General features: G+C 44.5%; 1 protein-coding gene across 1 annotated transcript; it reads left to right on the top strand.

Annotated features, from left to right (window-relative positions):
- The first annotated feature begins 2,273 nt into the window (after window positions 1-2,273).
- LOC135108613 (uncharacterized) lies at window positions 2,274-6,416 on the top strand. The gene is made up of 5 exons (XM_064019770.1): window positions 2,274-2,329; window positions 4,611-4,746; window positions 5,011-5,567; window positions 5,636-5,820; window positions 6,136-6,416. The coding sequence occupies exons 1-5, from the start codon at window positions 2,274-2,276 to the stop codon at window positions 6,414-6,416; spliced, it is 1,215 nt and encodes a 404-aa protein (XP_063875840.1).
- Window positions 6,417-12,500: the final 6,084 nt, after the last annotated feature.

Here is a 12,500-nt window from a genome sequence, read left to right as displayed (position 1 = left end):
CCACTCTCACTGGCTACCTTATAAGTGCACGTGACACACCCGCCGCTCCTTTCACTCGCCGATTGCTTTGTCTGCAACGCTTCAAGCCGCAAGGAGGATCGAAGAAGCAGCCTGACACTCACCTCTCACCACGTCATGACATCTCCCGGGGCATGAAGGGGGGAGGGAAGGAATCCATTCTAGTGCTTGTTATCGTCACCAAGCTTTATGAAGTTATGCATGAAAAAAAGAAGAAAAAGAAGTGCGTGATGAGGTGCTGAAGCTGCAATAGAGTATGTGAGTTGTACATTTGTTTGTATGATAGTGACAGTTTAATAGTTTTTTTGAGAAAGTGAAGTATAGTGTAGATTATGAGTGCATGTACATTTAATTTTTTATGGGTCTTAAATCTTTACTTATATCTACGTTATTATTTACATAATACACTCACATAGAGGAGCATTCTGTAAAACAGTAAAGGGCGTTACGAAATTGATGCAAAAGAATAAATGATCTCAAATTCACGTGGCAACACAGTAACGTCACACTTGTATATCAAAGTGAATTCCCTAAACTATTTCTTTATTGGATTAACATCTTATCTTTCTACGCTATTCGGAAGCAAGATGACTGGGCACGTCTGCAGTCACTTCTCAGAATATCCCGCCGCTATCGTAACAAACACACACACACACACACACACACACACACACACACACACACACAAGGAAAAGTTTGGATTCAATTTAATTTCGCAATCCAACGATGTTTCAAATAAGGTATCAAAAAGTCGAACAGTATCTAATTATACGGTCACGATGAGTAGTGGAGAAACACTCTCACTTCCACTGTGTTTAGCCTCTATCCTCAATCTTAAGTCCCTTGATTTACTGGTAGTATCCTTACAAAACCTGACTATTAATAGATTTTTCTCACACCAGCGGACCTAAAAGAGAAACCTAACGCTAGACAAGGTGGAAGTGATTGCGGTACGTCACTGAACTTCTGACCATGAATATACTAACCTACCATGGTGAGGACAAGATTCCCTCCAAGTTAAAACAAAGCGAAGCCACATGGCGGGGAAAGACCTCTGTATGATCTTCATTAATAAGATTCTTTGAAAGAGTGCAAGAAGGGAAGCAGAGAAAATGTGTAGATGCAATGGTGCTTCTGTTAGATATCGGTAAATGAAATGCAAATATTCCGTTTGAAAGTACAAGAAAGGAAGCAGAGGAGTGAGTTGATGAAAATATCTCAAGATGGAGAATCGAAAAATTATACACTACTACTGTAAGTACATCAAAATAAGAACATGGAAAATAATGGAAGCTGCAAAGTGAAAAGCAGAGAAAGAGTGCGTAGATGTTAGGGAGTGGAAATTAAATATATTGGCGTGGAGAAACGCTGAAAAATAATACGCCCTTACTGTGAGTATTGCAATATATATATATATATATATATATATACTCGTATATATATATATATATATATATATATATATATATATATATATATATATATATATATATATATATATATATATATATATATATATATGAAAAGGTGAAACGCGGAGAAAGAAGGGATAGATACAAGTATAAACCAGTGAAGATGAAAAAATATCACTGGAGAAGCGTTGAAATATTATACACTCTTACTGTAAGTGTTGCAAAATGTATGGAAAGGCGAGAAAAACATTATGGTGAGCGAGACTGGGCTTGGTTTGGTGTGAAGGGCCGTGCGGGAGGGAAGGGAGATAAGGTGCTGGGAATGGTGGGTGCAGCTGCGAAATGGGCAGCTTTTGCACGGCTTCCCCTCAAATGGGTCGAGCTGGGAACCGTGAACCGTTCTTCTAATTTACATACTGTACACTTTTACTCCTGTATTATCTTACTCTCCTCTTCGCTTCTTTGTTTCTCCGGATTTCTCTCGTCGTTACATTATTTTTTCGTTACATTAACGTTTCTCTCGTTACATTATTTTTCTTTTGTTAATCATTTTTGTTTCAACGCTTTCTTTTTAATTAAATCTCTCTCTCTTTCTCTCTCTTATTCAACCTCTGTGTGTGTGTGTGTGTGTGTGTGTGTGTGTGTGTGTGTAATTCACCAAGGCCTGGTAACGAGCGGACCCGCAACCACCAGCAGTTACCCTCTCAGTGCGAGCTCAGAGCTCATTAATACCGACCACTGGGTAAGACTGTGACCTCGCACACCCCATCCCCCTGGGCAGGAGAAACAGTAACTCCCCCGTCAGCGGAAAAATCACAGACGGGGTCCGAACCTATGTCAGCCATGGCGGCCAACACAGACTCTGCCCCTTTACCACTGAGCCACAAGGCAACGAGACCGTATATGTGTGTGTGTTTGTGTGTGTGTGTTATTTACTTAGTTGCGTACTTAGTTACTTACTTATATTTACCACGATAACATTTTATTTGAATTTGTAATACTTTTTGCATGTATAATATTGCTTTAACGCGTTTTCCTTTTCGCTCTCGTTCCCTTCCTTTCTTAATATTTATCTCCTTTTTTTCATGCATACCTTCCTTCCTCTTCTGCCGTACATCTTGGTTTGCTTATGACTTCTCGTGGTGAGTACGGACGCTTAGTATTGATGTCTTGTCTTTGCAGGTATGTACGTGGTGTCTGGTTGTCTCCACGGTGGTGTGACCTGGTCGGTGAGTAACCCTTGGCGCTTTGGTGGCGGGGTTGTTCCTTGGGCTGACGGTGGGGACTGTGGGAGGTGAAAGAAGCGAGTGTACTCCTTGGTTTCTTTTGTCTGAGTTTGTTTTGTATGATTGGAGGTTTGGTCAAGGGTTTCAGGATTGATTTTATGGTGTACAGGTTTGTGTGTGTGTGTGTGTGTGTGTGTGTGTGTGTGTGTGTGTGTGTGTGTGTGTGTGTGTGTGTGTGTGTGTGTGTGTGTTGTCACGTTAAATGAACCGTGTGCGTCATTCAGGTTGGTCTTTTTTCTCGCTGCAAGATGTGGTTGTGTGTGTGTGTGTGTGTGTGTGTGTGTGTGTGTGTGTGTGTGTGTGTGTGTGTGTGTGTGTGTGTAGCTTGTTTCACACTGGTCTTCGTGTCACGTGGTTCTGTGATTGGTGGTCTGTGTGTGTGTGTGTGTGTGTGTGTGTGTGTGTGTGTGTGTGTGTGTGTGTGTGTGGGTGGGTGGGTGGGTGGGTGGTGTGGTGTGGTGTGTGGAAAAGAAAGAAGGTAAAGGAGTAGTACCAAGAGGAGCAGATTTTCAGTACAGTCATGCCAGGTCACTGAAGACATTTTGTATGCGAGTATAAATCATGAAGTGGCCTCACCTCCCGTAAAGAATTTGCATAGATGCGTAATAGACAAGTACCCAAGTTTTATGTCTCATCAACAGAGCATTTAATTTTACCTGCATGTATTTTGCAATGTAATTTATAACCGTGACGTTTAATTTACCTAAACTATCCGGCGAGAATAATTTTGCAATATTTTTTTTCCTTGTGCACATAAATCACGGGAATCCATTCAGAGAGAGAGAGAGAGAGAGAGAGAGAGAGAGAGAGAGAGAGAGAGAGAGAGAGACAGACAGACAGACAGACAGACAGACAGACAAAGAATAAGTGCACATTCCGGGCTGTTATTACCCTTAATTAAAACTGGTCTTCCACTTTGTCCTGAAACTAATACTCTCTCTCTCTCTCTCTCTCTCTCTCTCTCTCTCTCTCTCTCTCTCTCTCTCTCTCTCTCTCTCTCTCTCTCTCTCTCTCATTTCTCTCTCTCTCTGTCTCTGTCTCTCTCTCTCTCTCTCTGTTTCTCTCTCTCACTCTCGCTCATAAACTGTGCTACATCTTCAAAGCCTCGGTGTCTCCTTTCCTTCCAGTATCATGTCTCCACGTGGCCCTGGTGGTTGTGCAGCCAAGCATTTCTTTCGCCTTGGGCTTCCTTGGCTTCCTGAAAGCTTCCCTTACTGGTTTGGTCACGTTATTAGCTGTGTGTGTGTGTGTGTGTGTGTGTGTGTGTGTGTGTGTGTGTGTGTGTGTGGAGTGGCTTTTAGTGTGCTGTAAATATACGCACACGCTAAGAATATATATTTTTTAACATCCATATTTATTTATTTATTATTGTTATTATTATTATTTTATATCAATTTCATATCGACGTTGTTACTGAGTATCGGTTCCATGGAAATCAGAAGCCAGATTTCTTGAGTCCTCCCTGCAAGTTGATGCCGGGATTATTCCGACCACGTTTTCTCCATTTGAGAGAACAGGAGATTGGGAACCCTAACTCCCCTATTTCTTGGGAGGTTAATTCAGAAAAGCTTAGAAGGTACCTGTGCTAAGCTGCTCCTTCCTATGTTATCAATGTTATCATTCTTAGCTTATGAGTCATCGATGAAGTAAAGACTTTGTGGCACGGGCAGTTGTATAGTATATATGTTAGAATTTTATAGAAAACGTTATGTTTTATAGTTATACAGAAAAGATATTATTTGGAAAATGTTTTGATATTTTCCGAATAATTCAAGTATACATGCCTAAATTTTGAGTAGGTCACTGTTACTTACGGTATTTTGTAGTAATCTGGTAAAGTTTTGTGTGTAAGGAAGCGTGGTGATCCCCTAAGTACCTCAGCCTTCCTTCGTAGTGCTTCGGAAGTAGAGTTTGTGAAGGTGACACAGTTCCGGGTGTTGAAGGAAAGACATAAGGGGGAGGGTGTGACCTTGAAGCCCGACCAGACACCTTCACGTGGACCACAGGACAAGCTGAAGCCCCTCCAATGTGTGCTGTTGAAAAAATTGCTGTCTTGGAGAGTTTAGCCCTCGCTCATCGGACGGACAGTCGTGTGTGTTACAGTGTTTGTACAGGTTGTGATTCTGCCGTCCACTGCAAGCGCACTGCTCCTGTTGAACATTAAGCAAAAAGTTTCGTGAATGTCGTCTAAACTTTAATGACCGTTTTTGTGATTGAAAGCAACTAAACGTATATGGCAATTAGTGGGTTTTCCTTCAAGGTTTCACATTTAACTTTGTTATTAAACACAACAGTACCTTGCTCTTGTCAAGATGTTCAGGCCCACCGCTAATAGTAAGCTGAAAGGAAAGCTGCACAGTCCCTCCCAGCGATACCAGGATTCACCAGATAACCCGTTCATCATACCGCACCAGCCAGGACCCGTCACTTCGATGTACCAGGACCCAGACAACTTCAGTCTGCCAGTCTACGTTCAGGATTCACACAGCCCAACACCACGCAGTCAGGGATCAAACGCTTCAGTGCCTCCCTGCTACAAATCTTGTAGTCCACCACCTGATACGGAAATATCTCAGAGTAAGTTGCTCTTCTACAAAATATCCACGTCCAGCCCCACACCTGCTAACCTGATGCCGGACTTCCTCATGCCTATCCCTCCCCCATTGATTCCCAGCAAGTACATGGAAGACGATTTTGAGTCAGATAATTACATAACGGACATCCCAGTGCCACCCACAGTGCTGCCGCCATATTCAATGCCACCCAGTCCTCTGCCGCCTTACCCAGTGCCACCAAGCCCATTGCAGGACTGTCCTGTGCCACCAAGTCCGCTGCCAATGCCCCCAAGCCCGTTACATGACTTTCCTATGCCACCAACCCCATTACACCACTACCAAATGCCGCCAAGCCCGTTTCCAGTGCCGCTAATGTCGCTGCCGATGCCACCAAGCCCACTACACCATTATCCGATGCCACCAAGCCCAGTACACCATTATCCAATGCCACCAAGCCCGGTACACCATTACCCGATGCCGCCAAGCCCGGTACACCATTACCCGATGCCACCAAACCCGGTACACCATTATCCGATGCCGCCAAGTCCGGTACATCACTCCCCATTACCTCCCGGCCCGGTACACCACTATCCAATGCCACTAAGCCCTTTATCAATGCCCCCAAGCCCGTTGCGTCATCACCCGATGCCGCCAAACTCATTGCATGACTTCACGATGCCGCCAAGCCCGGTGCACCATTACGCTATGTCGCCAAGCTCTGTACACCACCACCCGATGCCGCCAAGCCCGTCACCTCCACTTCTGATATCAAGCAGCTCCTCGTCTTCATGTTCTAACCCATCAAGTCCCACTTCTTTAAACATGACGGAGCAATCGCTTCTTTCATCCAGCTCTGTACTCCAGTGCTCTACACCGAGGCCAACTTCTCCATTCCCGATCCCAGACAGCCCGATGTGCCACCGCCGCTCCTCGCTTACGCCTCTGCTTCCTCCCTTGATTCTGACAAACCCAATGCAAGACGATCTCGTATTGACTTGCCAGGTAACGGAATGTTCAGCTTCATCAAGCCCACACCCTGCCGATATATCAGTTTCCCTCATTCCAGCTACCTCGGTTTCGGCAAACTCGACACAAGCCTCACGGACACCAAGCAAACTGAAATCAGAAGGATCTGTTCTTCATAGTAAAATCCCAAACAGATCGTCTTCACGTAGTAGAGAAAAGAATGAAGGTAGATCAGGAAGGGGACTGATTTCACCCATAAAAATTCCAAATAGCAAAGTTTCAACCATCTCAGTTTCAGCGAAGAAAGTTTTAACCACTACGTCACCAAGCAGGCAGACAAAGGAAAGCTGTATTAGTAAAGGGAGGACTCCGATAGCCCCAGTTGCAGCCAACCCTTCCGCAAGTAGAATAAAAGAAAGCTTGGCAAGGAAAGGACTGATTCCACTGCGCTCTATTTCATCCAACCCGTTTTCAAAGAAGGACAAGAAAGAAGACTGCAGTAAGAAAGAGGCCACTCCAAAAAGTCCACTTCCAGCTAACCCTTCCGTAAGCAGACTGAAACAAGGACTGGCGAAGAGAGGACTTATTCCAGTTTGTTCTCTTCCATCCAATCCATTTTCAAGAAGTAGCAAAGAAGACTTAGCTAGGAGAGAACAAACTCCAAAAAGCCGAGTTGCTGTCAGCCCTATTCCCCGGAGCCCAGTGTCGTCTAAGTCAGTTCCAGTCAGCAGTGCTCCGCTTATTCCAACCCCGACGAGCCCAGTTTCATGCATCACATTTCCAGCAAGTCCATTCTCACGTAGACGGGAAGAACAAAGTCCAGCGTCAGCCAGTCCTACTCAAACCAAACAACGCTTAAACAGTCAGAAGAAAGAGAATTCTAACGAGAGGAAGTTCATTCTTACCAAGGCAATTCCAACCAGCCCGGTACGAGTCAGCCCTATTCCGACTAGTCCTATTCTGGCAACATCATTCTTAAATAAGGCGGAGAAGGAAGATCAGGCTAGAGGAAGGATGATTCAACGTAACCAGATATTAAGGAGCCCAGTTTCATGCAGCCCAAATAGGAGTGGAGAGAAAAGCCGAGATGGTTTGAGGCCAACTTCTGGCAGCCCAATTCGATATTATAGTCCAGTTCCACCCAGACCATTTGTAAGTAGGCGAAAGGACAAACGCCTGAATGCCAGGAGGAGACAGACCTCGACCAGCCCAAATCAACATTCTCGTTGTCCAACTCCACCTAAGCAGTTTTTAAACAGGGGGAAAAATCAAAGCCCAACAGGAAGGAAGTTGATTCCAGCAAGCCCACTTTCAAGAAGCCCGGTTACAAGCAGACAGACACGAGGTAGTACATCTTTACTGGGATCGACTCAAAATAGTCAGATTCCAATAGTACGGATTTCATCTAGTCCAGTTCTAATGGTAACTAGTAGTCCTATCCGAGGAACTATGATCCCCAGCAAACCAGTACAGGACACTCCATTGGCCAGAAACTCAAGAATAACTACCCCAAATCTGATGGATTACTCCTATAGTGCTGGCAATGAAACTCCAGCTAGCAAGACATCAAGAAGATCAGTACCTCTCAGTTCGTCATCAGTCACTCAAGTGTCCGCCACACGTCCAGCATCCACGTGCTCCACATCACACAGACCGATATCTCTGAATCTGACACCCACCAGCCTGCCCGGAAACACTTTTACGTCAACCAGCTCCACCCCGTTCAGTGTTATGTTACGAAAGACAGTATCTGGAAGCGCCAACCCTAATCCCGGCCGGCCGTCATCACTGGATTCACTTAGGCGACAACACCTGCCGGGCCCCTCGCCTGAGCCCCCTCCCGCCGGTACTCTGCCGAGGGCGACCGCGTCACTAATCACAGGTAAAAAAGGGCTTAGCACTTTTATGTCTCCAACGGAAGCTATTCTTGCCAGGTGTGTGCTGGCCCCCATCTCCCCCTTTTTCTAGGTTTATGTTGCAGAATAATACCTATGTACAGCATTGTCTTCTTACATACAATAATTGATAAAAATTACGCCTGAAATCTTTAAGGAAATTTAATTTTCATAACTTGAGGATAACAGTATGTACTACAAAAAACGTGCAGTTTCTACTTGGCTTCTTACTGCAGTTTTTCTAAAGTAAAAAATCATGTTTTGTAATACTATAGGTGTGGAGATCCACCACAACAAATTAAACTGCGTACACTTTTTGGTGTTTTACTAGTTCTGCAGAAAAGGAATTTTCATTCAGCTTTCTTCCTACATTATTATTCAACAACTTGGATAACAGACACCTTTACTTACTACTTCTTCCCTGTTCGTGGTGACTCGTAACAATACTCGGCTGAATTTGCCTCGCTCATAACTGATGCCATTGTCCATATTTGGAATTTATCAAACATACTTTCATGTATTTTATTGCCCGTAACTGCGTGAGTATGGCACCGCCTCGTAGAAGTCGTTTAGATTAGCTGGCCAGATTAGGTGACAGTGCGTGCTTCCTGCCTTTCACTCTTTCAGGCTTATGTTTCTTTTCTCACCTTTTTATCAAGCAAACACATAGGAGGGTTACACGTGTCCAAGTGCTAATTATTTCGTGCGTGGGTGGAGAGGCCTTGATGGGACGTGCGAAGCCTACTTGTGAGGGGTTAGGGATAGGAATGAAATGAGGGAGGCATGTGGGAAGGTTGGAAAGAGAGTAAAGAAGGGGGTTAAGGAGCAGCGTAAGGAGGTGAGTGTTTGGTAACGTTATCCCGAGGTGAAGAGAGCAGAAGAAAACAATCTCGTGTATTATTAGATCGCAGCCATGGCGGTGGATCAAGTAACCTTTCTCCAGTGATGGCCAGATCCGTGTCTTGTTTACAGAGCACACGTGCAACTATTTAAGCCCTGTGACCAATTTGTTGTGTTCTCTTGAATACTTTATTGAATTTATAAGTAAGTATGGCAGGAAGCACTGTTGGTTTTTGAAATGTTAAAATGAACATAAGCAGATATGGCAGCGACGAGAGAGTAAATGTGGACACCACCGCTACCAAAAACGAATAATTATAAGAAATAATAACAACAATAATCATCATCGTCATTGTTATTATTATTATTATTATTATTATTATTATTATTATTATTATTATTATTATTATCATTATTATTATTATTATTATTATCATTATCAACATCATCACCAGCAGCATCAGTAGCAGCAGCATTACCAGTAGCAGCAGCAGCCGCAGCAAAATCACCACCACCACCACCACCACCACCTCGAGCTGTCACAGCCAACATCATTCGGTATCGGGCGACGACCCGCCGTGCCATCTTGCCTCGAGAAAGCTTATTAAGTCTCCCCACAAGACGCAGTCCACACTTCCTCCAGCGGGCAGGTCCTCGCCCCTTCTCGCTGGACGCAACTCTCCCGTCCTCTGTACCATCTGTTGCGGCCGCCCCCAGCTGTAGGAAGTACCTAAGATAACTTGATGACCTCACCACCTGTCACATGCTGCCGCCGCACCACACAGCCACCGGGTGAAAACAAGGCCGTTGAGAAAGCCACACCTCCAGGCACATTCTTGAGCGCATTAGCCTCACCAACCATACCGCCAGCAGCCGCCCCTGCAGGACTCATGCCACAGCGCAGGCCGGGGTGTTCCTCGCGGCGGGGGTGGAAGGGCGTGACGCAGCTCCCGTGCACGGCCTGATCTAATGATACCACCACACCCGCGCCCTGCCCAGGGTGTGGTGGTGGGTTTGGTCTGATAACATTGAGATGGATGACGGCACTGGTTCACTGCTAAACAATTCACAACACATGAATATGTGTGTGTGTGTGTGTCTGCAGGTATATATATATATATATATATATATATATATATATATATATATATATATATATATATATATATATATATATATATATATATATATATAATACACACACGCACACACACACACACATTATATTACTGAAGTGACTCATATCGGTTACCGTTTTTCTTAAGACAGCATTGGTGGTAAAAAAAAAAAAAAAATAGCTATAATGAATAATCCAATGATTATATAAGAAAACTAGCAAAGTTGGATCTAAGCCGCCATCAGTCTAGTCGTGTGCTCGGCACTTTTCGTCTTCACGCTGGAGGCTAGTCTCCTTCCTGTAACACCACCGGGCCCCCAGATGGTGTGCCCACAGAACAGATACAGAAGCTCAGGTGTGATTTGCCTGCTCACGAGCTCCATTGAGGTAATGTCATAATTACATGATGAAGGGTGGAGGTGTGACTAGGTGTGGCAGAATTATGATTAAGAGGCAGGGACGCAGTAACTCAGGTGTGTCTAAGTCGGCTCGCCTCTTTAAAAGACATGAATCAACCATAGAATTTGGGTGGCCGTAATTTATCACAAAAATAACTCAGTCATTTCACTTGCGCTAAATGTGGCCATAATCTTCCTTATGACCGTCCAGAGCCCCGCTCAAAGGTCACACCCTTGCACCCTGAAACCTTAGCAGGGAGCTTAACATTCTCTCACATCCATGATGGCTGTTCTCTGAAACTTTATTCTTTTCATTCTGAATATGTGCAACACTTGTGCAAATGATCACGGAAATAGCTTTGCAACAATCGTTTGGTGATTGGCAGGCAGTTTGACTGTTGATTGTGTCTTTCCCTTACTGCGTTACAGGATGATCATGAGCCCTGTGTTAGCACTTGGTGGTATTATGTTACTGTTGTGACCCTCATCCATCCTTGAAACGAAACCATGATTGAAGACGCGGCGAGGAACATATTGCTTCCCCACCACGGTAATTTCGATTCCTCATCAGTCAGTTTTATCTTCTCCGTCAGGCGGCGCACTAAGGACGGCGCCGCTTCTTAACTGTAGCCATTATTTTCTCCCTTTCCCTGCAGTGCCCGTGTCTTATCCCCGTTGATGCGAAATGCATCCTCATCACGATACACAAGTTTATCATTACACGTCTTACCTCACTCACTCACGATCCACCACTCCATCTCTTGACGAAGGTTCCCACTCCTGGCGCCGCTCCTTGCCTCAGCAGCGGGATTTTCCAAATATTATCCTCAGACGGATCTCACGCCAGGCACATTTAGGCTACCGGGAGTGGGGGAGCGGAGTCCATCGCGTGCTTCAAGGTCAGGATACCACGAGTTATGCGTCAGGAGAAAGAGGAGACGTGTAGAGAAAGAGAGAGGAAGGGAGAGGAAAGGTATTCTGTCAGCGCGCCCTGCCAAGCTGTGTTCAGTGGTTTGTGAAATATATTCTTCCTTTTCTTTCTTCTTCTTCTCCTTCTCCTCCTCCTCCTCCTCCTCCTCCTCCTCCTCCTCCTCCTCCTCCTCCTCCTCCTCCTCCTCCTCCTTCTCCTCTTCCTCCTCTTCCTCCTCCTCCTCCTCCTCCTCCTCCTCCTCCTCCTCCTCCTCCTCCTCCTCCTCCTCCTCCTCCTCCTGTGCCTCCTCTCCGTCATCCTTCTCTTCATGCCACGTTTTCCATCTGATATGTATGCTTTACCTTCATCACCTCACATTGCTTTCTTATCTCTCTCTCTTAGTTTTATCTTTCCTATTATATTCCTCTGTCTGGTCTTCGTTTTAACTTACCTATTGCCTACCTAATTATTTGTTTGCTTGCTTACACAGTTATACCTTTTAGGCTTTGGAAACTCGCACACACACACACACACACACACACACACACACACACACACACACACACACACACACACACACACACACACACACACACACACACACACACACACACACACACACACACTGGTTGCTGCCCCTTGCCGTTGTTTCTGACGCGGGAGCGGTGACGGTCACACTGCCTGCGTTCCTTAACCTTCCTCACGCCCAAGACAGGTTTGGAGGACCCGGGAAATCTTGAATATAGGAGAGGGAGTACTAAGAGAAGAGGAGGAGGAGGAAGAAGATGAGAGGACGAAGGAGAAGGAAGAGGAGGAGGATTTTGGAGCAGATGCAAGAACCAGGCATACAAGGAAATAATGAGAGAGAGAGAGAGAGAGAGAGAGAGAGAGAGAGAGAGAGAGAGAGAGAGAGAGAGAGAGAGAGGAGAGAGAGAGAGAGTTTTCCATTAAAGGAGGCATGAAAAATAAATAAATAAATAATATATAGTATATATATATAATATATATATATATATATATATATATATATATATATATATATATATATATATATATATATATATATATATATATATATATATATATATATATATATATAGTAC

This window comes from Scylla paramamosain, chromosome 17 (assembly GCF_035594125.1).
Source record: "Scylla paramamosain isolate STU-SP2022 chromosome 17, ASM3559412v1, whole genome shotgun sequence".
Taxonomy (NCBI): domain Eukaryota; kingdom Metazoa; phylum Arthropoda; class Malacostraca; order Decapoda; family Portunidae; genus Scylla; species Scylla paramamosain.
Note: the sequence above shows the minus strand (reverse complement) of the source record. Positions and strands in the feature narration are given on the sequence as shown.